The 24,728-nt window shown below is 54.2% G+C and overlaps 2 protein-coding genes and 1 non-coding gene across 4 annotated transcripts in view; all 3 read right to left on the reverse strand.

The window, feature by feature from the left end:
• Positions 1-5,377, reverse strand: part of LSMEM2 (leucine rich single-pass membrane protein 2) — a 10,234-nt gene extending 4,857 nt beyond the window's left edge. The window contains exon 1 of the mRNA XM_060204906.1: positions 5,252-5,377. Within this exon, the coding sequence (XP_060060889.1) occupies positions 5,252-5,377 (126 nt within the window). The remainder of the gene's footprint in view (positions 1-5,251) is intronic.
• LOC132542338 (small nucleolar RNA SNORA40) lies at positions 429-544 on the reverse strand. The gene has a single exon (XR_009553421.1). It is a non-coding gene; the product is annotated as a small nucleolar RNA SNORA40 (small nucleolar RNA).
• A 4,925-nt stretch (positions 5,378-10,302) lies between the features above and the next one.
• Positions 10,303-24,367, reverse strand: SEMA3B (semaphorin 3B). Of its 2 annotated transcripts, none has more exons than XM_060204642.1 (19): positions 24,288-24,367; positions 22,183-22,261; positions 20,214-20,399; positions 19,305-19,462; positions 19,094-19,156; positions 18,596-18,715; positions 18,423-18,516; positions 18,145-18,264; positions 14,812-14,957; positions 14,611-14,722; positions 14,436-14,505; positions 14,194-14,338; positions 13,610-13,829; positions 13,254-13,345; positions 13,131-13,172; positions 12,439-12,596; positions 12,273-12,328; positions 12,034-12,173; positions 10,303-11,209 (listed from the first exon to the last, which is right to left on the reverse strand). In XM_060204642.1, the coding sequence occupies exons 3-19, from the start codon at positions 20,320-20,322 to the stop codon at positions 10,805-10,807; spliced, it is 2,250 nt and encodes a 749-aa protein (XP_060060625.1). In that variant the 5' UTR covers positions 20,323-20,399; positions 22,183-22,261; positions 24,288-24,367; the 3' UTR covers positions 10,303-10,804. The 2 variants fall into 2 exon arrangements, with proteins under 2 accessions (XP_060060625.1, XP_007527332.1); XM_007527270.3 differs by lacking the exon at positions 24,288-24,367 and adding an exon at positions 22,363-22,590.
• Positions 24,368-24,728: the final 361 nt, after the last annotated feature.

Raw genomic sequence — 24,728 nt, forward strand, 5'->3', positions numbered from 1 at the left:
ATTCCAACCAGACGGCAAATTATTCCAATGTGGCTGAGATTTCTTGAATGCTTTTTCCCCACTCATTCTGCCAGAAGTCAGACCTTCATCATCAATTAACCAACCCCACCACTTCCCACCTGTTTTAGGCAGGTCCCTTCTTTTTTTTTTTTTTTAATATTTATTTATTTATTTCCTTTTGTTGCCCTTGTTGTCTTATTGTTGTAGTTACTATTTTTATTGATGTGGTCGTCATTGGACAGGACAGAGAGAAATGGAGAGAGGAGGGGAAGACAGGGGGAGATAAAGACAGACACCTGCAGACCTGTTTCACTGATTGTGAAGCGACTCCCCTGCAGGTGGGGAGCTGGGGGCTTGAACCGGGATCCTTATTCTGGTCCTTGCGCTTTGTGCCATGTGCGCTTAACCCGCTGCGCTACCGCCCGACTCCCGTTCCTTCTTATGTCTATCAAAACTCACAGTGAGTAAGGAGCTCGGTTGCAAAAGAGGAATTTTTTTGCACGTCTAACAGCTTTTGCTCACTAATTAAACAAACACACGTGCTATTGATAAATTTTAATTAGTATTAAATATAAAAGTATATTTTTATTTACTTATTAGATAGAAACAGAGAGAAATTGAGAGGAGATAGAGAGGGAGATAGAGAGATACCTGTAGCCCTGCTTCACCATTCATGAAGCTTTCCCCCTGCAAGTGGAGACCAGGGGCTTGAACCCAGGTCCTTGCGTACTATAATGTGAGCGCTTAAGCAGGTGCGCCACCACCTGTCTCCTAATTAGTATGACTTTTAATCTTGGCTCCTCAAGACCTCTAGATGCCCATCTGGAAACTGATAACAAAGTGGGAGGAGACATTATGGGAACTTGCCTAATAGAGTTAAGGGCTCTGGACTCTTTGTCTCTGTCACTTTCAGGATTATAACTCAACGTTCATAATTTATTTGAAACTGACTCTTTGTATACTCAAAGTAAATAAAAATAGGCTGTTAGTGTATGTCTGGGTAGTGGTTGGAGATCATCTTATTTATTTATTTGCACTGGACTATGCTTCTCTCACACTTGACAAAATTATTTAAGCTTGATAGGAACAGAGAGAACACAGGTGGGGAGCAGTGTTGCACCCAGTTAAGCACACGTACTATGAAGTGCAAGGACCTGCACAGGGATTCAGCTTCAAGCCACTGACTCCCCACCTGCAGAGGGGACACCTTACAAGCAGTGAAGCAGGTCTGCAGGTGTCTATCTCTCTTCCTCTCTGTCTCCCCCTCTATCTCCATTTCTCTCTGTCCTATCCAATAAAATTGAAAAAAAAAAAAAAAAAACACCAGGAGTAGTGGATTCGTAGTGTATTGCTGGGGCTTGCTGCCTGCACCACAAATCCACTGCTCCTGGAAGCTATTTTTTTTCCCTTTTTGTTGCCCTTGTTGTTTTATTGTTGTTACTGTTGTTGGGTAGGACAGAGAGAAATGGAGAGGAGGGGAGACAGAGGGGGAGAAAAAGATAGACACCTGCAGACCTGCTTCACTGCCTGTGAAGTGACCCTCCTGCAGGTGGGGAGCTGGGGGCTCGAACTGGGATCCTTACACTAGTCCTTGCGAGTTGCACCATTTGCGCTTAACCTGCTGCACTACCGCCTGGCCCACTGCTCTACCACCCGACTCCCAGGTCTGCAGGTTTCTATTTTCTCTCTCATTCTCTGTCTTTCCCTCCTCCGTCCATTTCTTTCTGTTCTATCCAACATCAACGACAACCATAACAACTACAACAATAAAAATCAAGGCAACAAAAGGGAAAATAAATTAATATTAAAAAATTAAAAACATTTTAATTTTTAAAAAAACTATTGGATAGACAGCCAGAAAGTGAGAGGGAAGGGGAAGAAAGGGTGAGAGACAGATAGACACCTGCAGCACTGCTTCACCATCTGCAAAGCCTTCCTCCTGCAGGAGGGGACTGGGGGCTTGAACCTGGGTCCTTGCGCATTGTAACACATGCACTCAACAAAGTGTGCCACCACCTAGCCCCGATAACTGGGTGTGCCACTTTTTTTTTTTTTTTTGCTATTTTTAATTTTTTCTTTTTAATAAAAAGGCATCTATAAAACAGGTCAATACATGGGCGGGGATAGATAGCATAATGGTTATGCAAACAGACTCTCATGCCTGAGGTTCCGAAGTCCCAGGTTCAATTCCCCGCACCACCATAATCCAGAGCTGAGCAGTAGTGCTCTGGTTAAAAGGGGGGGGGGGGCAGGCAGTAGTGCAGTGGGTTAAGAGCACAAGGTGCAAAGCGCAAAGCTGCAAAGGGTGTCCTGAGTTCAATCCCCGGCAGCACATGTACCAGTCTGATGTCTGGTTCTTTCTCTCCCCCTATCTTTCTCATTAAGAAGTAAATAAAATCTTAAAAATTTTTTTTGATATTTCCTTTTGTTGCCCTTGTTTTGTTGTTGTAGTTATTATTATTGTTGTTGGATAGGACAGAGAGAAATGGAGAGAGGAGGGGAAGACAGAGAGGGGGAGAGCAAGATAGACACCTGCAGACCTGCTTCCCCGCCTGTGAAGCGACTCCCCTGCAGGTGGGGAGCCGAGAGCTTGAAACCCGGATCCTTATGCCGGTCCTTGCGTTTTGTGCCACACTTAACCCGCTGTGCTACCGCCAAGTAAATAAATAAATTCCCAAGGAGGAGGAGGTGGGAGGAGGGGGAGGAGGAGGTGTGAGGAGGGGGAGGAGGAGGTGTGAGGAGGGGGAGGAGAGGAGGGGGAGGAGGTGTGAGGAGGAACTTCTTAGCTGAGTCCCAAGGGTTACCTGACCATCAGTGATTTCTCTGCTGAACTGTTTTCCTAACTACTGAGAAGCTCTGTATAGAACAAAGGAATGCTGGCCACCTGCAGTCCCTCATGTTTCCCCTCCAGCTGTGAGTCCTGTTCTCTGAGGGGCATCTGGTGAATGTCTTAAGCTAATGAGCAGTTTGGGTCAATAGACCCTCAAGGCAAAAAGGTCTAAAGCTGCATCTGTGACAAAGACCACTGCCCATCACAGGACATGGACGGCACAATGAAGGCATGATGAGTAACCTACTGCAGAGACAGAGGTTACATGGCAACACCACGGTGGTCTGTCATTAGCTGTCATGATTTGTGTACCCCAGCAAAGATACTTGTGGTGTTTCTCTCTTATGGTCTGATATAGAACAAACTTTTGTCAATAAATACTCTATTGGAAGGGGACAGATAACAAAATAATTATGCAAAGAGACCCTCATGCCGGTGGCTCCACATCCCAAATTCAGTCCCCTGCACCATCATGAGCAGGGTGTGTGTGTGTGTGTGTGTGTGTGTGTGTGTGTGTCCACCTCCAGGCCGCTTCATTTCACCCGCCAGGGTGTCTGAAGTTTATCTCTCAGTCTTGAGACTCGATGGGGCTTAGGGTCCTGAGTTTTGGCCCCTGATACCCAAGGCTAAATTTCTTACACCAAATCACCACTTCACTGCTCATTAAGCTTCCCCTGAAGCATGATGCATGATGCTTCCTTGTGGTGCTCAGGTGTCTAGGTGCTCACACAGTAAAGTACATACACTCTACCAGCTGGATCCTTACGCTGTCCTTGCACTTTGCGCCACCTGTGCTTAACTGGCTGCGCTACCACCCACCTCCCTTATTTTTTAACCAGAGCATACTCAGCTCTGGCTATTGATGGTGCTAGGGACCTCCCATACTTTTTAGATTGAATGAAGAATGTGTTTGTGAGGGCCGGGTAGAGCTGGCAGTCAGCTGAGGTAAAGAACAAACACCTCATCACAGACCCCTGCAAGCGTCAACCCGGCTTTGACCTAGCACCTTATGATCGGGCCCTCCTCAATCGCTATCAAACAGGCCATGGCCGGTGCGCCGCTATGTTCCATCGCTGGGGAGCCAGAGATGACCCGAACTGCCCCTGCGGCTCCAGACAGACTATGACCCACATAGTCAACGACTGCCACCTCTCCAGATTCAAAGGAGGTCTCGAGACTTTACATCAGGCTCAACCTGACGCTGTTGACTGGCTACGGAAGAAGGGCAAACGCTAGAAGAAGTGGTGCACCTAGTACTATCTATGCACAAGGACCTGGGTTCGAATCCCCACTCCCCACCTGCAGTGGGAACACTTCACAAGTGTTGAGGCAGGTCTGCAGGTGTCTATCTTTCTCTCCCTTCTCCCCCACTCCTCTCAATTTCTCTCTGTCCTATCAAATAAATGGGGGGGGGTGATGGCTGCCAGGAGCAGTGGATTTGTAGTGCTGGCACTGAGCTCCAGAGATAACCCTGGAGGCAAAAATAAATACATAAATAAATAAATAACAAAAGAATGTGTTTGTTACAAGGGTAGAGTAAATGTCATTGTTAAGAAGCCAAACAGAGTAGCCTAGGAGGTGGTGCAATGGATAAGGCATCAGACTCACAAGCATGAGGCCTGGAATTTGATCCTGGACACAACACCACATAGGCCAGTGTGCTGCTCTGACTCTCTCTCACACACAAATCAATCAACCCATCTTAAACAAAAACAAAACAAATAAAACACAACCAAGAGACCTTTTCCATCATATATTATGGTGAGAAGTTGTACCCCTGTGTTAACAACTGTACTGCAAATCAAACTTACCCCCACCACACACATATATATGGTGCAAAATGCTGTCTACGTAATGAGGGGAGGTGACAGCCACGCCAAGCTGAAGTATAAAGCAGCTGCCTGCATCCTGGCTTCACGGTAGCAGGCACTTCCTGAGTCTGTGTTTCTTGCATGTGACAGGCCCCCAAGTTCTTGACAGACTCAGTCTGGCCAGGCCACAGGCCCACAGGACCTGGACCTTCAGTCAGTTGGGAGCACTCAGGCTCAAGGTGGGGAAGGCTAGAAGCCTATGGCTTTCTGGTACCACAACCCAGCCCTAATCCTGACTTTCTCCCTGAAGAAAGGACCGAAAGAAAGTAACTAACCCACCTATACATGAGTCACCGCACTGGTAGCGCCCCCAGATCTCTCTGTGCTGTCTAGAGCAGGGGAAACACACAGGGGTCTAAGGTGAGGAGGAATTTCAGACGTGGCAGGCTCTTCCTCCATATGCAAGATCCCTTAACTTAGTAGAGACATGGTGAGTGATGATTAGTCACCAAACTGAGGCCTCTGAGACAGGAGACAGGTTTCTCTGTGGTCCAACAGTCTCACAGGTCACAAGACTGGTTCTTGCCCCTCTCCCCTCATTTTGACCTACCTTCTTGAGTCTCCTCTGGCATGGCAGGTAATGGACGGTCAGGGTGCCGATGCTAGCACCCGGTAGCAGGATGGAGCTAACAGTGGCTTTCTTTGAGAGCCTGGGGAAGGCCTGGCCACCTCCCATCCTGGGCCTAAAATAGACCTAAGCTCAGCCCCCTGGGTTATATTTAGAGGGGCCAACTCTCAGCCTTGGGAAGGGGTGAAGTGACCTATATAGGCCAGCCTGGATTATCTACCTGCTGTTGGACCCCAGACAGAAGTGCAGCTGCCTTCGTTCATGAGCCCAGGGGCTGTCCCAGGGCAAACCCAAAGAGCACAGGCCTCAGGTGTCTTCTCCAGACAAGCCACCTCAGACAGCCTCCAGCAAGCCTGATGTGCAAAGGTGCCCTGTGCATTTTCATCCCAAGACCCATGCCCACAGTGGGTATTCTCCCAGTAAATGTGGGAGCAGTGCTCAACAGTGTATTGCTGCCTGTCGGAGCCAAGGGTTGGGGGGTGACGGACAACTGTAGCCTAGACACACCCACATACACAGGAGGCAACTGTCAGTCAGTGGGCAGATCTGAGCTAAAGACTGGTATTTCTTCTACTCAGTTTTACAAGTCTTGGTACAGCCCCCCCATCTCTTTTCTCACTTACAAAAGGGGGATAAGTGTAGGTTTAGAGGTGGTATGGTGGGTAAATCATGGGACTCTCAAGCATGAGGTCCAGAGTTCAAATTCTGACATGTGCCAAGGTGACTGCGGTTTCTTTCTTTTCTTTTCCTTCTCCCTCTCTTCTGTCTTTTTTTTTTTTTTGCCTCCAGGGTTATTGCTGGGGCTCAGTGCCTGTACTTCTTCTTCTTCTAGCGTTTGCCCTTCTTCCGTAGCCAGTCAACAGCGTCAGGTTGAGCCTGATGTAAAGTTTCGAGACCTCCTTTGAATCTGGAGAGGTGGCAGTCGTTGACTATGTGGGTCATAGTCTGTCTGGAGCCGCAGGGGCAGTTTGGGTCGTCTCTGGCTCCCCAGCGATGGAACATAGCGGCGCACCGGCCATGGCCTGTTCGATAGCCATTGAGGAGGGCCCAATCATAACGTGCTAGGTCAAAGCCGGGTTGACGCTCACAGGGGTCTGTGATGAGGTGTTTGTTCTTTACCTCAGCTGACTGCCAACTCTGTTTCCAAGAGTCTGGAACAGAGAAGTTCAGTGTAGGCGTAGGGGACTGCCGGGATAGCCTGAGGGTACTTCTTCCCGAGCTAGTGCTCTCTGGCTTGGAGAGAACTCAACTGGAGCCGATCTAGGCTGCTGCATGGGAGAGGGATCAGGAACTCTTGCCGCACCAACTTTGCAGGAGATACACTCTGGAACTCTTGGAGCCGGAAAGCAATTTCCAAGTGTGTTTAATCAGAAGAGCAGCTGTTTTTATACTCTCCAAGTAGGGTGGAAACAGGATGTGATATAGAGAGGGTGGAGAGAAAAGTGACTGGTGAAAATCAGAGTGTGACAAGGAGGGGGCGGAGCAGGAGAGAATCCTATCACTGAACCACCAATGCCCTGGAGGGAGTGCTTTATGTAAATGTAAAATTGATTTATGTAAATAGACCAAAGCTTTGAATGGGATTAAATCTATCCCTATATAGGCATATGGTTAAGCAGAAGCCAGGGGGAGCTGGCATACTATCCAACAGGGGACCAGATTGGATGACGAGATGTCAAGCGTTGGACAGGGTAGGCAAAGATATCCGCGTATATTGGCAGGTCCGGTTCCCAGGTAGACGTGGGAAATGAACTTAGATGATGCCGCATCCCGACAAATATCTGGCAGGGCGATGTTGCTAAGAACTGGTAGCCATGGAACCGGGGTGGAACGGATGGTTCCAGAAATTATCCTCACGGAGGAATATAATTTGGAATCGACCAAGTGGACATGGGGGCTACGGAACCATACTGGGGCACAGTATTCTGCAGTGGAATAGCATAATGCCAGAGAGGATGATCATAGTGTGGAAGCGCTCACGCCCCATGAGGAGCTGGCCAGTCTTGCAATGATGTTATTCCTCGTGCCCACCTTTGCTGCAGTTTTTATGAGATGTTCGTGAAATGACAGGGTGCGATTGAGAGTAACACCAAGATAGACTGGCTGGGCTTCATGCCGGATTCTCGTATCGCCAAGCTGCACATTAAGCTCACGCGAGGCCGAGGCATGGTGTAGATGGAAAACAGATGATACCGTTTTTTGCAGTGCTAGGGATTAGTCGCCATTTTTTACAGTAATCAGATATCAGAGACATTCATAGTGCCTGCACTATGAATCCACTGCTCCTGGAGGCCATTTTTTCCCATTTTGTTGCCCTTGTGTATCGTTGTTGTTGTTGTGGCTGTCATTGTTGTCGGATAGTACAGAGAAAAACTGAGAGAGGAGAGGAAGACAGAGAAGGGGAGAGAAAGACAGACTCCTGCAGACCTGCTTGTGAAGCGAACCCCCTGCAGGTGGGGAGCCAGGGCTCGACTGGGATCCTTATGAAGATCCTTTTTTTTTTTTTTTTCCTCCAGGGTTATTGCTGGGCTCGGTGCCTGCACCATGAATCCACCGCTCCTGGAGGCCATTTTTTCCCCCTTTTTGTTGCCCTAGTTGTTGCAGCCTCGTTGCGGTTATTATTGCCATTGTTGACGTTGCTTTGTTGTTGGATAGGACAGAGAGAAATGGAGAGAGGAGGGGAAGATAGGGAGAGAGGGGGAGAGAAAGATAGACACCGGCAGACCTGCTTCACCGCCTGTGAAGCGACTCCCCTGCAGGTGGGGAGCCGGGGGCTCGAACCGGGATCCTTACACCGGTCCCTGCACTTTGTGCCACGTGCGCTTAATGAAGATCCTTTTTTAAAAGACTTTTTTATTATCTTTATTTATTTATTGGATACAGATAGTCAGAAATGGAGAGGGAAGAGAAAGATAGAGAGACACCTGCAGTCCTGCTTCACCACTTGTGAAGCTTTACCTCTGCTGGTGGGGGTCAGGGGTTCGAACCAGGGTCCTTGGGCACTGTAACATGTGCGCTCAACCAGATGCACCACCACCTGCCCCCCTCCCGACGAAGATCCTTATGCTTCACGTCATGTGCACTACCGCCCGGTCCTCCTCCTCCTCCTCCTTCTTTTTACCAGAGCGTTGCTCAACTCTGATGGTACTGGGGCGATTGAATCTAGGACCTCAGAAACTCTCAGAGACCAAGGTGGCTCTAGTTTTTTTTCTTTTCTTTAATATTCTACTTATTCATGAAGAAGATAAGAGAAAGAACCAGACGTCACTTTGGCACACGTGCTGCTGGGGACTGAATTCAGGACCTCCTTTTTGCTGAATCCACTGCACCATCTCCCAGACCACTTTTCTCCTTCTCCTTCTCCCTCCCTCCTCCTCCTGTTTCTTCTTCTTCTCCTTCTTATTTTTTTTATTTTCTTTTTTTACAAGAGCACTGCTCAACTCTGGTGAGGAAACTGAATCTATGACCTCAAAGACTCAGGCATGAAAGTCTTTTGCTTTTTTTGGGGGGGTGGGGGTAGATAGCTAAGGGTTATGCAAACAGATTCTCATGCTTGAAGCTCCATCAAGTCCCAGGTTCAATCCCCCACACCACCATAAGCCAAAGCTAAGCAGTGCTATGGTAAAAAAAAAAAAAAAAAAAAAAAAAAAAAAAAAAAAGGACTTGAGTGGTAGCTCAGCAGGTTAAGCGCAGGTGGCACAAAGCACAAGGACTGTCATAAGGATCCTGGTTCCAGTTGGAGCCCACCAGCAGGGGAGTCACTTCACAAGCAGTGAAGCAGGTCTGCAGGTGTCTGTCTTTCTCTCCCCCTCTCTGTCTTCCCCTCCTCTCTCCATTTCTCTCTGTTCTATCCAACAACAACAATATCAATAACAACAACAACTACAACAATAAAACAACAAGGGCAACTAAAGGAATAAATATTTTTTACAAAAGACTTTTGCATAATCTGCATCCCCTCATCCTCTCTCATAAATAAATAAATAATAACATTTAAAGGGGGGATGAAAAATTAAAGATAAAAAAGGGACTGGTAGCGAGTTGGGCGGTAGCGCAGCAGGTTAAGCGCACGTGGTGCAAAGTGCAAGGACCAGCCTAAGGATCCCGGTTCAAGTCCCCAGCTCTCCAGCTGCAGGGAAGTCACTTCACAGGTGGTGAAGCAGGTCTGCAGGTGTTTGTCTTTCTCTCCCCCTCTCTGTCTTCCCCTCCCCTCTCCATTTCTCTCTGTCCTATCCAACAAAGACAACATCAATAACAACAGTAATAACTACAACAATAAAACAAGGGCAACAAAAGGGAACACATAAATATTTAAAAAAGAAGAAGAAAACAGCAAAACAAACAGACAAAAAAAACCAGAAATACATCCATGTCTGACATACTTGGAAAGACCTAGGTTTTGGGGGCCAGGTGGTGGCACACCCAGTTAACCGCACATAGTACTAAGTGCAAGGACCACACAGGATCTGGGCTAGAGCCTCTGCTCCTCACCTACAGGGAGCTCCTTCACAAGCAGCCAAGCAGATCTGCAAGTGACTTTTCCTCTTCCTATCTCCCCTCCTCTCCCAATTTCTCTCTGTCCTATCCAATAAATTGGGGAGGGGGGATGGCCACCAGGAGCAGTGGATTTGTCGTGCTGGCATGGATCCCAGCTTTAACCCTGGAGGCAATAAAACCCCTAGGTTTTCATTCTTCATCTTCTCTCTACAGGGGTGCACAGGTCACACAAGGTCCTGTGAGGACACACAGCACTAGTCACCCTTGAAAAGGAGCGGTCCAGCTTAGGAGCCCTGTGCCCTTTCTTTCCAAGTTGAACAAAACAAAACGGGGCAAGGGGAGGGGAAGCGTACCTCCTGAAACACCTCAAGTTCATCTCTCCACTGAATCAGACTAGCCTCCTTGATGTTCCTTCAGCACAGCAGGCTTCTTCTTACCTCAGGGTGCTGGCTTGGTCCTTTCTGGGCCACATCTGGCCCAATACGCCCATGACTCCCTGTCAATGCCACCCCCGTCAGTGAGGCTGTCTTCCCACGCTCTTTTCCACATCACCCAGTTTATTTTCTTCACATCATTTTGCCCAGAAATTACATTTTTTAGACTATATTGAGCATGTCAGTATTCTCAAAGGCCCCGCAGAATTCACATCGTCTGCAGGCAGGAGACACCCACCGCGGTCCTGAAACTTCTAGGAAGGTGCCCAAGGCCACGCAGCAAAGCCTTGAGCCAGCGGCTGTCTGTGGGTCAGTCCGGTTTCGGCAGATAACATGTTTATTGCATTAGTACAGCGGTGCCCGCCCCGCCCGCCAGCCCGGCCTGTTCACAGCTTTCTGTTCCTCGCGGGGGAGAAGCCACCCTGGCTGTGCGCTCCGGAGCCCGCGTCCAGCCGATCCGTGCCCGCCCCGGGCCGCCCTCGGGGGAGCTCCATTCAAGGTTATCCTGTTAATAAATAAGCGGCCGCGGCCGCAGCCGTGTCCCTGCCGGCCCGGCCTCCAGCTCGGTCTCCCACCCGCACGGGCTCTGCGCGGGGCGGCCGGGTCACCAGTGCGCGCTGCGGGGCCCGCGCTCGGCTCGCGGCTCCAGGCCGTGCGTCCTCCGCTGGCGGCCCTTCCTCGGGAGCTGCGGGGGCTGCGGGGGCTGCGGGCGCGGCGCGGGCGGGGGGCGGCACATCCGCAGGGAACTCGCGCCGCCGCCCGGCTCCACCAGCTGCAGGAAGTCCCGGTACCAGAGCTTGGGGCCGGGGGGCGCCGCGGGCGCCGACAGCTCCGCCCTCGCCAGCCTCTCGGCCTGCGCCGCGCTCAGCACCCGCAGCGCCAGGCGCCGCAGCGGCTGGGAGAAGCCGTGCTCCACCGCCGCGCACAGGTACACGCCCGCGTCCCCGCGCCGCAGCCCGCGCAGCAGCAGCCCTCCCGGGGTGCGCTCCCAGCGCTCCTCCGCCGGCACCTGCGGGGAGGCGACGCGTGAGACGGGAATGACCCGGGTTCAAGCCCCCGGCCCCCACCTGCTGGGGAAAGCTTTACAAGCTGTGAAGCGGGGCTGCAGGTGTCTCTCTCTCCCTCTCTCTCTCCTCCGTTCTCCCTTCTTAATTCTATTTTAATTTTTCCCCCCTTTTTGATGCCCTTGTTGTTTATCACTGTTGTTGTTGTTGATGTCGTCGTTGTTGGATAGGACAGAGAGACATGGAGAGAGGAGGGGAAGACAGAGAGGGGGAGAGAAAGACAGACAGCTGCAGACCTGCTGCACCGCCTGGGAAGCGACTCCCCTGCAGGTGGGGAGCCGGGGGCTCGAACCGGGATCCTTACGCGGGTCCCTGCGCTTTGCGCCACATGCGCTCAACCCACTGCGCCACCGCCCGACCCCCAATTAATTTTTTTAAAGTGGAGAAACATCCCTTGGAAGAAGAAAATATTAAAGAGAAAGAAAGAAGCACAGGGCCAATGGGGACAGGGCACCCTGCGGTGCACCCTTGCTGCTGTGTGTCTGCGGGCTGGTCTGTGGCCTCAGTAGGTGGGGTGAGGGTGGGTCTTCTCCAGGGTGTGGGGTGGGGACTGGGTGCCCAGTTGGGTTGCACGAACCTCCCCAGGATGGGGAGCACCAGTAAGGGACCCGGCTGGATTTAAGGGGTCCGGTTAGGTGAAGCCTTGCTAGGCAGGGCTGGGCTTTATCCAGATGACCTGAGCAGGTCAAGGGCTCCACTGGAGGTCGAGGCAGGGCTTCTCCTGGGGGGTGTGGGGGGTGAGACCCAGTTAGGAGTGGTGAAGGCTCACCTTGGTGCTTGCGGCCTCCCCAGCAGGCTGGAAGGTCCATTCCACACGTGCCTGGAGCGAGCGGGGCTCACACTCCAGGAAGGTGCTGCCGCCCTCCACACCAAACACCTTTCCTTCAGGCAGCACAGCTGGGGCTGAGTCTGGGGGGCGGTGGGGGGGTGTGTGTTAGACCAGCTCATGCCTGGCAGGTGGTGGGGCATGGCCAAGGCTTGAGAGGTGGGGGTGGTGAGGACACTCACCTCCCGAACACAGCGTGCTGGGGTCCCCATTCCTTACATCTTGCCTCCGGAACCGCCTAGGGGAAACATTGGCGACTCCATGAGCCCTTCCACTAACCCCAGGAGGCTAGTGTCCCCCTCAGCACCCGTCCTGCCCCCCATGACCAGTTCCCCCTCCCCTGCCCACCTCTTGGAGCTGGGCTGGAAGCGGGTGCAGGCGGCCCCATCCCAGGCGCAGTAGGGGTCCCGTGCCAGGCAGCATTCAGCACAGGCTCGGCCGTGGGCAGCGCAGCGGTGCAGTGGGATCTGGGCCACCCCGCTCCTTGAGGCTACGTACAGCTGGTGCTGCAGGCACAGGGCTCCAGGCTGACTGGCAGCCCTGTGCCCTCCCCCAAGTAGTCAGTGAGCCCTCCCCCAGCTGATGGATGGCTGGGCACACTGAGGTCCCAGGTCACACATTAAAAAAAAATATTTATTCATTCCCTTTTGTTGACCTTTTTGTTTTTTATTGTTGTCATTATTATTGTTGTTGTTATTGATATTGTCATTGTTGGATAGGACAGAGAGCAATGGAGAGAGGAGGGGAAGACAGAGAGGGGGAGAGAAAGATAGACACCTGCAGACCTGCTTCACCGCCTGTGAAGGGACTCCCCTGCAGGTGGGGAGCCGGGGGCTCGAACCGGGATCCTTATGCCGGTCGTTGCGCTTTGCGCCACGTGCGCTTAACTTGCTGCGCTACCACCCGACTCCCCCAGGTCACACATTCTATGGACGGCAGAGCCTGTGTTCAAACCCCTCAGCTGTGAACCCCCAAGGGAGGTGTGGAGGCACTGGAGGAAGAGGCTCCCCTTCTGCATCCCGAGCCTTCTGGCCACTTACCCTCTTGGAGGAGATCTGCATGCTGGTAACAGCAGCGGAGTCCTGAAAGGGGAAGGAGACACTGCATCTGGGCCTCAGGGGGCTGGCAGTGCCCCCGGGCAAAGTCGGGTGGGGAGACCTCACCTCAAACACATGCAGCTCTTCTAGAAGCAGTCCCTCAGAGTTAGGCAGCTCCCCCTTAGGTACTGAGATCACTTTCAGCACTGTGCCAACGTCTGCAGGGACAAAGAAAGGTGAGTCCTGGACCCCTTCACAGCGAGGGTCAGGGTCTCCTCACCTCTGAGGCCTCCACCCTCAGCAGGTCGGGTCCCTGAAGAATATGGGTTGGAACAATGAGAGCAACATCCAGAAGGAGAAGGGGAGACAGCCGAGGTGAAGATACGAAAGCAGGACGGAACTGGGGGCGGGGCGGGGGGCGCTTCCCACCATTGGGCCAAAGGGCCCGGGCTCCTGATTGCCCTGGCAGGCAGGACCCTGACCTGTGCCGATGAAGAGGACGTCGTAGTGTCCGTCTGCAGCTGCCACACGGTCTACAGTGATCTGGGTGAAAGTGTACCCAGCGCCCACTTGTAGGAAGAGAGGGCGCCCCCCGATGGGCAGGACAGAATTATACATGAGGGGGTGGTTCCGGGCAAACTGGATGACATCATCAGGAAAGTCCTTGGTGGAACTGAAGGTGCCAAAGGTCTTGCTGGGGCACTAGGGTTGGGGGTGGGGGAGAGGAGGCAAGACACGGACATGGATGTGAGGGTTTGGTGGCAACCCTTCACAAGGTCTCAGAATCAGAAGTGTGTGTGTGTGTGTGTGTGTGTGTGTGTGTGTGTGTGTGTGTGTGTGTTGGGGGCGGCTAAAGGGCAGAGCTCTGCTCTGAGGGTCTCAGAGAGGAAATCCAAATGTGTTTTTGGGAATCTGAGGCAGAAACATGAACTTGCCCCGAGCAGCCTTGTCCCATGCTAAGAGTGACATTACTTCCATCCATAAGCAAAGGGAGAAACCACAGTCACCAAGAAGGTCCCAGGTCAGGCTTGCCACCCCCGAGGCTCTGAGACCCGGGGCTACGCACCATACCGGGCCGGGGGTAGGGGACACGGCCCTGGTAGGACACCCACTGGTGCATGGGTCCCTCCTTGTGTGCAAAGGGTCCGAGGAAGGCCCGACGAACGTCGTTCATGCTGTACACACATACTGCAGAGCTCTGGAAGATGCCACTGCAGACAGACAACGTAGCATCGTGGAGCAAGGACCGCAGGAATTCAGACCCCACCCCACCCCACCCGCCGACACCCATTAACTCAAGCACCTCACCTGGATGTGGAGAAGACAGCATAGAGCAGCGGTGTCCAGCGATCCCTCGAGGACAGCAGGAAAACATCCTCTGTAGGGAAGGGACTGAGGTGAGACAGCTGCATGGCCCTGCTCCAGCAATCTGGGCCCCTGCACCCCGTGCCCTCCAACCACATCTTCCTTTTCTGGCACTCACGGAGCTGGTCAAAGTGCGTGTCACCCTCGACGCCTGGCACTGAGCACACCAGCCGTGCCTTCAGGAACGTGGTCCACTTGTTGACCAGGCTGCGCTGGCCACCCACGTCATTCTGGGGGGTCCATTGGAAGGGATGAGAGTGGGGCCAGACAAGCAAAGGGTGAGGGCAGGGGCACTAGATGTGACCCCAAGATGCCTCACCCGGCAGATCTGGCCAACTCGAGACACAGACAGACGTCCCAATGCTGGGGAGGATTCCACTGCCAACTCCCGGAAAAAGAAGTAGATCTTGTCATCTTCTGGGTTGTCATTCTCCGGGATCCAAAAGACTTTGATGAACTTGGGCTCTGGCCAAAAAAAACAAGCATGAATTGTGTGTGGGGGACTGGCCAAGACCCACAGCTGCCTCTGTTTTCACTAGCACTCCTGAGACCCATTTCAGATGATGCTCCCCAGAACAGAATCCAAAGGAACAGGATCTGCGAGTCATGAAGAAGCCACAAGAGGGCAGCAGAGACCATGCTTCGAGGGCCTGAGGGCAGTGGGGACAACAGGTCCTGCGGCAGGACTCTGGCCTCGCTCCTGCCGGGTTCCTTGGGTCAGTGAATCAAGAGAGAAACCAGATGGGGTATCCTTTTTTTTATTTAAAATTGTTTTTATTTTTATTTTTTAATATTTATTTTTATTTATTTATTCCCTTTTGTTGCCCTTGTTTTATTGTTGTAGTTATTATTGTTGTTGTCGTTGTTGGACAGGACAGAGAGAAATGGAGAGAGGAGGGGAAGACAGAGAGGAGGAGAGAAAGACAGACACCTGCAGACCTGCTTCACCACCTGTGAAGCGACTCCCCTGCAGGTGGGGAGCCGGGGTTCGAACCAGGATCCTTATGCTGGTCCTTGTGCTTTGCGCCACCTGCGCTTAACCTGCTGTGCTACCGCCCGACTCCCCCTTTTTTTTTTGCCTCCAGGGTTATAGCTGGGACTCGGTGCCATCACTACAAATCCTCTGCACCTGGCGGCCATGTTTTCTATTTTATTGGATAGGACAGAGAGAAATTGAGAGAGGAAGGGGGCTAGAAAAAGAAAGAGGGAGTCAGGCGGTAGCATAGGTGGCGCAAAATGCAGCTGGCGCAAAATGCAGCTGGCGCAAAGCGCAAGGACATCATAAGGATCCCAGTTCGAGCCCCCGGCTCCCCACCTGCAGGGGAGTCGCTTCACAAGCGGTGAAGCAGATCTGCAGGTGTCTGTCTTTCTCTCCCTCTCTCTGTTTTCCCCTCCTCTCTCCATTTTCTCTCTGTCCTATCCAACAATGATGACATCAATAACAACAATAATAATTATAACAATAGAACAACAAGGGCAACAAAAAGGAATAAAGAAATAAAATTTTCCAGAGGGATGAAGAATAGGAAAGCTATCAGGGGAGGGGAGGGGATACGGAGTTCTAGTGGTGGGAATTGTGTGGAGTTGTACCCCTCTTGTCCTATGGTTTTGTCAATGTTTCCTTTTTTTTAAAAAAAAAAAAGATTTTATTTATTTATGAGAAAGATAGGAGGAGAGAGAAAGAACCAGACATCACTCTGGCACATGTGATGCCAGGGATCGAACTCAGGACCTCATGCTTGAGAGTCCAAAGCTTTATCACTGCTCCACCTCCCAAACCACAATGTTTCCTTTTTACAAATAAAAATAAAATAAATAAATTAATTAAAAACGAGAAAGAGAGACACCTGCAAACCTGTGAACACTTGTGAAGCTTTTCCCCTGCAGGTGGGGAATGGGGGCTTGAACCCAGATCCTTGCATGGGTCCTTGCATTTAGTACTATGTGTGCTTAACCACCAAGTCCTCAGGGTATCTGTTTTTACCTTGTTTTAAAACATTTAAAAAAAATTATCTTTATTTATTTATTGGATAGAGACAGCCAGAAACTGAGAGGGAAAGGGGTAGTAGAGTGGGAGAGAGACAGAGACACTTGCACCACTGGCAAAGCTTTCCCCCTGCAGGTGGGAACCGGGGGTTCGACACTGGGTCTCTGTGCACTGTAACATGTGAGCTCAACCAGGTGCGCCACCACTCGGCCCATTTTTACCTTTTTTCATTAGTCTTTCTCCCTAGCAAACCACAGATGTCCCCTGCTATTTCAAACACTCAGAACAAACTACTCCAGGCCTCCTCGCAGCATTGCTCCCTTCAGGAATCTGTTCCTCAGCTGCTTCAAAGGCTCTTGCCCCAGGGGATGCTCGTTCTATCTGGAATGCTCTCCCTAGATCCTGCTGTCCTGTGAAAACCACCTTACCCTTCTCCTCAACAGAGTGAGTTCTATTCTTCTTTTTGAAAGATATATTTAGGAGTCGGGCAGTGGTGTAGTGGGTTAAGCACAGGTGGCGCAAAGCACAAGGATCCTGGTTCGAGCCCCCGGCTCCCCACCTGCAGGGGAGTCGCTTCCCAGGCGGTGAAGCAGGTCTGCAGGTGTCTGTCTTCTCTCCTCCTCTCTGTCTTCCCCTCCTCTCTCCATTTCTCTCTGTCCTACCCAACAACGACATCAATAATAACTATAATAATAAAACAACAAGGGCAACCAGAGGGAATAAATAAATAAAAGCTATATTTTATTTATTTCATGACAGATGGGTAGACTGAGAGAGGGAGGGAGAAGAAATGCCAAGCAGTGGTCTGGCCATGTGGCCCTTACTGGGGGTCAGACTCTAGGCCTCATGTTTGGAAGCCCAGAGCCCTACTGCCGCGCCAGCGCCTAGGCCACCAGAGTGATGTTCTCCACCCCCCCCCCCCGCCTCCCCACCACCACATAGTCTCTTTACCTAGTTCTCTCTATTCTCTCATTGACCTCATGGCTGTTGGAATCGATCTTATCACATACTTGTCCTAAGGTCCGTGAACTCAGAGAGTACATGACCACACTGGTCTTGACTGCCCTGCCCTGTGGCCCAGTACCCAGCACAGGGCCCAGCCAGGATTGTGCTAAGTAATTCAGCAATTCTTGGCATCTGACCCCACCCACCACTTAACTTTTTTTTTAATTCCCTTTTGTTGCCTTTGTTGTTTTATTGTTGTAGTTATTGTTGTTGTTGTCTTCGTTGGCTAGGACAGAGAAAAATGGAGAGAGGAGGGGAAGACAGGGGAGAGAAAGACAGATACCCGCAGACCTGCTTCACCGCCTGTGAAGTGACTCCTCTGCAGGTGGGGAGCCGGGGGCTCGAACTGGGATCCTTACTCCAGTCCTTGCCTTGCACTTTGTGCCATGTACGCTTAACCTGCTGTGCTACCACCCGACTCCCAACTTTATTTTTTTGAGACAGAGAGAGACAGTGAAAGAGACCACAGCACGGGCGGGAGCTCCCCTCAACCGGTGGGGGCTCATGCTCGAACCTGGATCCACAAGACTTGGCGATGCCGAGCACTGCCCAAGTGAACTGCTTTGCCGGCCCAGCCCTCGCTTCCTGTGTGGGCCTCTCTCAGCACCTGCCAATTGAAGAGAGAAGCCCCTCCTGCCCACAGCTCCACCAGCCTCTCACCATTCAGCCAGCGGGAGTCGTGTGGCTCTGTTCGGAGACTCGGACGCTGCCCCAGGCTGCGGAAGATGGTAAAGTCCCTGCCCATGAGGTCTGCGGCCACCCCTGAGTACAGCTCTTCCCCTGTGGACAGGGCAAGGGCCGCTCAGCCAAGCTGCAGGCTCCTGGATGGGAGGGTCCTCGGGGAGTCAGTGAGTCCACGGGCACCCTGGAGACTGCAGGGAGGGCCTTGTGATGGTGAGGTCCGAGAGTCTCTGTGGACACCCGGCCTTCGGACTCACCCACCAGCACGGAGGCAGCCCGGTGCCTGGGGTCATAAGGACTCTTGCCCTTGCCGTCCTCCAGTTTTCGGAGGTCTATGGAGAGCCTGGGCTCCTGGGGGGCGGGGGGGCACTGTCACTGCCAAGCCTTGCTTACCCTCCCGGCCTCCTGCCCTACCTGGAGCTGGCCTCACCTCCAGCTGCTGGCCCACCTCCACAAACGCACAGGTCGGGTGGAAGGCCCCTGTGCCGCAGGCCAGCACGTGCGTGCGATTGTAGGCGTGAAGCAGCTTCACGAAGTTCATGCACTCGGTCTGGCGGGTGGGCGGGCAGAGACAATGAGCCCCCCACCCCAGGCAGTCTGAAGGGCACCCCGAGAGCCTTCCCGCATCATCCTATACAGGCACTAAAAACGGGCCAGAGAGACCCGGGTGCCCTTGGTGACCAGCCAGCCCAGCCTTCCCCTTTCCCGAATTGGATGCACAGAGAAATGGATGTTTGTGGAGCCCCCGATGACTCAGAGGACCCCCAGCAGAATCACGAGTCCCCACCCTGAGTCACCTCCAGACTGACTCCAGTCACCTCCACCCCTGCCCCCTTCTAGCCAGAACAGGCAGCCTCTGTCTGTAGAGCAAGGGGTTGACTCCCCACCCCACCCCACCCCACCCCCGCCTGCCGGGAGCCCCACTCACACCAATGTCCTTCCCCGCCCAGTTGCACTCCTCACGCCATTCCACCGGAGCCGGCCAGGCCAGCTGGGGGGAGGGGGGACGCAGGTCAGGAACTGGATGTTCGTTCTCCACCCCAGGGTTTCCATCCAGGGGCCCCTCCCTGCTCCCCGTCCCCTTCTCCAGGTAGCCCGGGTGAGCCCCTCAGGAGCAAGATGGTGGGGCTCCCTGGCACCTTTTTGGCCCGCTTGCTGATGTTGTCCAGGCTGAGAGAGGTCACGTGGTTTTCGGCACCCACAAACAGGCGTCCACGTTCCTCGTCCACCAGCAAAGCTTCATAACAGCAGGCCCTCTCCAACCTGAAGGTTCGGAGGCCGTGCCGGGCCTGGAGCTCTGCAAGACAGAGACACTGGGCATCCGCCCATCACACTGGATGCTGCCCACCCCTACCCCTCAGTCCCTCTCACAGGCCCACCATGTTGTGAACTACCCACACACACACACATTTACACAGATGTGAGCCTCCACTCAGGAAGACAGGCTCAAGCAGGTGTGAGTCTGCCAGGGTGGGCAGTGCAGCCCCCCAGCCCATCCCCGCCCCAGGGAAAGCGGGTTGAGCTTGGCACGCAGGGACAAGCTGTGTGTCTAGGCAGGCCCAGGGGAGGCCGGGCTGTGGACGCCCAGGTTCTGGAAGAACAGAGGAATCACCACCCTAAGTCAGGGTGCTCTGCCTCCAGCTGGGGCTCAGTGGGGTGCCACTGCTGTCCTGTGTAGCACCCAAAGGGAGGCTCTAAGGGTTCCCACACCTCAACCTCCCACCCACTGCTTTGCCACGAGGGAGCGGCCCGGCTGGGGGTCAGGAATGGGATAGAGGCACAATCTGTTGCCATGGGAACCGAAAGGGTCTTCCTGGGAAAGCACGAGGGGAATGTGAGGCGAGAGTTTGGGGGCTAAGGCCAAGACAGGCTAAAGGCAGATGAGCCAGTCTCACCTAAGCCCTGAGGTGCACACACACACACACACACACACACACACACACACACACACACACACACACACCAGGCGATAGCAGAAACGGTGCCCCCTCCCGCAGGCCGGTCCACCCTGAGCCCGGCCCTCCCGCAGGCCCGCAAGGTGCACCTACCTGGGAAAGAGAGTCGGAGCCGGGGGCGGCTGGGGGTGGCACTCCCCAGCGCTGCTGCCCAGAGCACAGCCAGGCCCAGGATCATGGCGGCAGCTCCAGCCCTCCCCATCCAGCGGCTCAGGGCACTCAGGGTTCAGCAGGCATGTGTGGAGGAGCCTTGGGCTGCCCTGGACTCTGCCCCAGGATCTGGAAGAGAAGAAGTTGCTGGGAGGTTGAGGGCGGCGGGAGGCTAGGGGGAGTCCCCAGGGGATCAGATTACAGTCCCTTGGGGAAAGAGGCTGGGGGGTCGCATTCCACTTGGCGTCCTAGCCCTCCCCTCCCTCAGCTGGTGCCCCTGCTTGGCCATAATCACAGACACACCCACTCCGGGCACACCCTCAGGGTCACCCCCACACTGCCAGGCACCCGCCCCACCACGTCACCCCTCCCTGCCCTCCCTTATACACACTCACAGACATTAATTCACAAGCTCTGTGCGCCTATTTCATGCCAGCCGGGGACTGGGTTGAGGGGTGCTGGGGGATAGGAGGGGGAAGAGTGCCAACAAGGACAAAGGCTCAGATCAGGATGGAATGTCAGTGCCCAGTACAAGCCGATTGCAGGAATAAGAGCAAGGCAGGTGGGGTGGGGGTGCAGGGTTGGTTGTGAACCCACAGGTCCCAGGAGCACAGGCCCCTTTGGGACTAGAGCCAATGGGGAGACATTGGGGCGTGTGTGCAAGTGTTTCTGAGGGCCCTCTGGGTAGCAGAGCACCCTCCCTACGTGAGGCATGTGTGCATCACATGTGCAGCAAGTCTGGAGACTTCGTGCATGACACACGGCATTGCACACATGTCTGTGCAGTGTGTGATCTGTATGGCGTGTGCACCCTGTGTACACGTGTGTCTGTGCGTGTACACACGCCAGTGTGTGTCCCCTGGAGGAGGTGAACAAATATAACTGTGGCATCAGTGACTTCCTTCATTTCCCAGAGGAAGAAGGGCCGGCCAAGAGACCCCAGGAGTCCTGAGGTAGGCAGAAGCCTCAGACTTTTGACTTAGGGGTTGCTCCCACTTAGTTCCAGTAGCCTCTAGCTCTCTTTCCCCACCCCAGAAGAGTGGACCTGAGGTCACACACATAGATACTGTGTGAGCTCAGGCTTCAGACCCAAGAGGAATCAAGTGAGGAGAGCCAAGGGCTGGAGGCAGCCTCTCAACCCCAGGATAGGGGCGGGGGGGGGGGGGTCACTCTCTGTCTCCAGGCTCCCTGGGCACCACCCCACACTTGCTCTGGGGAGATTCCTTTCTTTGAGCCCTTCTGCCTCTTGGCACCAGAGACCTTTCCTGGACTGTCAGACAGGACCAGGCTGTGATGCCCACTGGCCAGCCCAGAAGCTGGCTGGCTGGGAGCCCTGCAGCAGGGCAAGGTCTCCTTTGGGACCGAACAAGGCCATCTCCCCCCTGGACCCCTGTTCAGGGCCTTTCCACACTGGGACTCCCACCCCCCTCTTCCCTCCTCCCCTCTGCTGACACTTGTTGCTGCCTCCTCTAGGTCCTCTGCCCTCTGCATGGCATGAGGTCTGGGAGGACAAGGCATCGGCTGCCTCCCCACACTCCACTGAGAACACTGGCAGCAGTGCCTGTCCACCCCACCCCACCCCTGCTCACCCTGGAGAAGGGAAGAAGTCTGGGGGCCAGGGCACCCCTGACGGCTCCTTTAAGGACAGCCGCAGCCCCAAGCGGCAAGTTAACTGGGCGGATCTGGTGACCAGGCAGGCAGCTGGGACAGACCAGCTGGAGGTGGTGACTGGGCCACAGTGGAGCGGGCACAAGGAAGGGTGGTCCACCCCTCCCCTGTAGGGACTCTTGGCAGGGATGTGCCCAGGGCAGTGGTCCTGGAAGTGGGGTGGCCAGAAGCAATAGACACCCCTACCCCCAGGTTGCTCCGGAAGAGGGAACAGTGGGTCAGAAGCCCACCCAAGCGGGCTCACCTGTCTTCCCACAGCTGGGAGTGGGAGGGGGGGGCAGGAGGGCCTCAGCTGCTGCGTCAGGTCCCAGAGGTAGGAGCCCCTGCAGGGGTGGGAGAGTCTGAGTCTGAAGCTGGGGAGAGGGCTCACCCCCAGAACCCAGCCCAGCCCTTCACCACCTGGGCCGCTTAGTACTTCTCCCACCTGGCAGGGAGGGCACGGCTGTGAGGACAGCCGTGGGGGCAGCAGAGGAGGGCAGCCTGCAGACCAGCAAGTCTCTCTCAGCACTGTGGAACAGCCGGCCCACGCAGAGACCGGCCTGAGGGAGGTCCTGCCTGCATCCCTCCAGCTGGGAGCTGACCAGCTCTCTGCTACCTCCCCTCCCAGCCTGCCGCCTCAGGTCTTGAGGGCTGAGGATGAGCTGTCACTCCTTTCAGCCCTAAAAGGCACCCCAACAACATCCCCACAACTGAGGAGCAGCTTCTCCAGGGCCAGCAAGGGATGCGGACACTTCAAGTGGGCCGAGCTCCGCTGCCCATCGTGTGCCAAGTCCCCTGAATTGCTTGTGCCCAGCCGGGGTGTGGGCCTGCTCCTGTTTTCTGAGTCTCTTTCCTGGCCTGGCCTGGCCTGGCTGGCAAGTGAAGGATGGCAGTCAGTGGGAGGACTGGGGGCCTTCAGGAGGGGCAGGGGCAGAGGAGGGACACGCCTTGCCTGAGTTCCTGAATTCTGGGCTGCAGCCTCTCCCCCCAGCTCTCTCATCTCAGACCTGGGCAGCCTCCCCTGGCTACATGCACGCAAACAAAATTCTTCAGCTGTTTACAATTTCCACTCAGGCAGCCAAGATCAGCAAGTGCCTCTGAGGCCCCCACTCACCCACTCACCTTCATGGTGGCCCCTACCTGCTCCTGTGACCTTTATTTTTATTTATTTGGGTGGAACCAGGACCCTTTGCATGCACTTTTTCATTCAGATAGAGAGGAAGATACCAGGGTGAGGGGAGAGATACCACAGCATGGAAACTTTCTTTCCTGTCATTGCATTTCCCACGGGGAACAGGGGCTTGAACCTAGGTCATGCACACGGCAGTGAAGGCACCCCCCCTAGTGAGCTATCTCCCGGGCCCTCACTGCTGTTAGTTCTTTAGAACCAGGATCCCAGCCTGTTTCAATGTCCCATCACCCCCACCAAGCCTGTGTCTATACTGGGACAGATCAGGACCCCTTCCTTATTTTATTCACTGTCCCCAGGACCCCCAAGTCTGTCCAACAGACTGGGACTAGACTCGCTATTCCTTGGATCTCTGGGTGCACCACACTGCTCACAGCTCACAGCTCTTTCCAGGGACTGGGGGTGTTTCAGAACTGGGGTGGGGGAATAGGGAGAGGCTCATGGAGCCAGTATTCCAGGAGCAAGTTGGCTGGCCATGGGTCCCACAGGGATTCTGCAAGCCCCTAAGGATTCTGGGATCAGGCAATCTGGGCCTGGGTCTTGGCAGAATGGGAAAATGAGGCACCACAGCCAACATTCCCACTCCTACCTACTCACCCGAGGGTTCCCCAGTTTCCTAGGCCTCTGCCCTCTGCCCTCTGCCAGGGTGCCCATGGGCAGAGGCCTGCCCAGGGTTGAGGTACTGATCTCCAGCTGCCTGTCAATGGTACAGTTTGCCAAGGCCAATTATATCCAGAAGGAAATAACTGGATTGTCTGCCCAGTCCGAGCACCTGCCTCTTCAGCTCTTCTGACCAGCAGGGCCTCTCCCTGCCCGCAGCCTGGACTCCAGATGGAGTGGCTGGGCAGGACGTCCATTCCATGTGAGTGAGGATGGCTGCGGCCAACCTTCCCAGCACCCAGCCTGGCTGCAGCGCGCCTGCCTTGGTTTTTCACTCACACCTGCTTTAGCCATCAGGGCTGGTGGCACTCACGTCACAAACTTTCCCTGTTCTGGCCACGTGGCTATTAGGAACTGCTACCCTGAAGACTTAGTGTGATTGGGGGGCAGTGAGCAGTGGGCCCTGGAGGACCTGGGGCCTAAGACCACCAAGCCCGAGTGGCACGGAAAAGGGTCCATCAGAGTGCATCACCTCCCACCCGCAGCCTGGCCTCCAAGCTCCCAGGGGACCCCTGGCCCACCTTTGTGAAAAGAACAGCTCCTCCCCTCTTTGCTGGTTCCCCTTCCCTTCTGAGGCCCATGTCAGCTGAGGTAGAGGGGCCGGCCGGGGGAGGGGCCACCAGGAACCCTGGGCCTCTAGTTTTGGCCCAACCCCCAGCGGCTCCGCCCAACCCTCCGCATTCCTGCCCGGCTGAGGTCAGCCCCTCTGGGGTGGGGGAGCCCCCCCAGTCAGCCACATCACAGCTCCACACTCCTGTTTTCTGCATTGCCCAGCAGGGGGTGGGGGGGAGGGCTGGGGCCTCCCCATTCTGTAGTCCGGGGGAGGTGGAGCGCCCAGAATGCTGCCAAAGCAGCCCCTAGTCCCATTCCGAGCTCATTTCCATACATTACCATAATGCTACATTCCCTCAATCTGAAGAAGGGAAGCCCCCCCAGTGGTGAAATCTGAGGGCCCCTGAGGC

This window comes from Erinaceus europaeus, chromosome 12, assembly GCF_950295315.1.
Source record: "Erinaceus europaeus chromosome 12, mEriEur2.1, whole genome shotgun sequence".
NCBI classification, from domain to species: Eukaryota; Metazoa; Chordata; class Mammalia; order Eulipotyphla; family Erinaceidae; genus Erinaceus; species Erinaceus europaeus.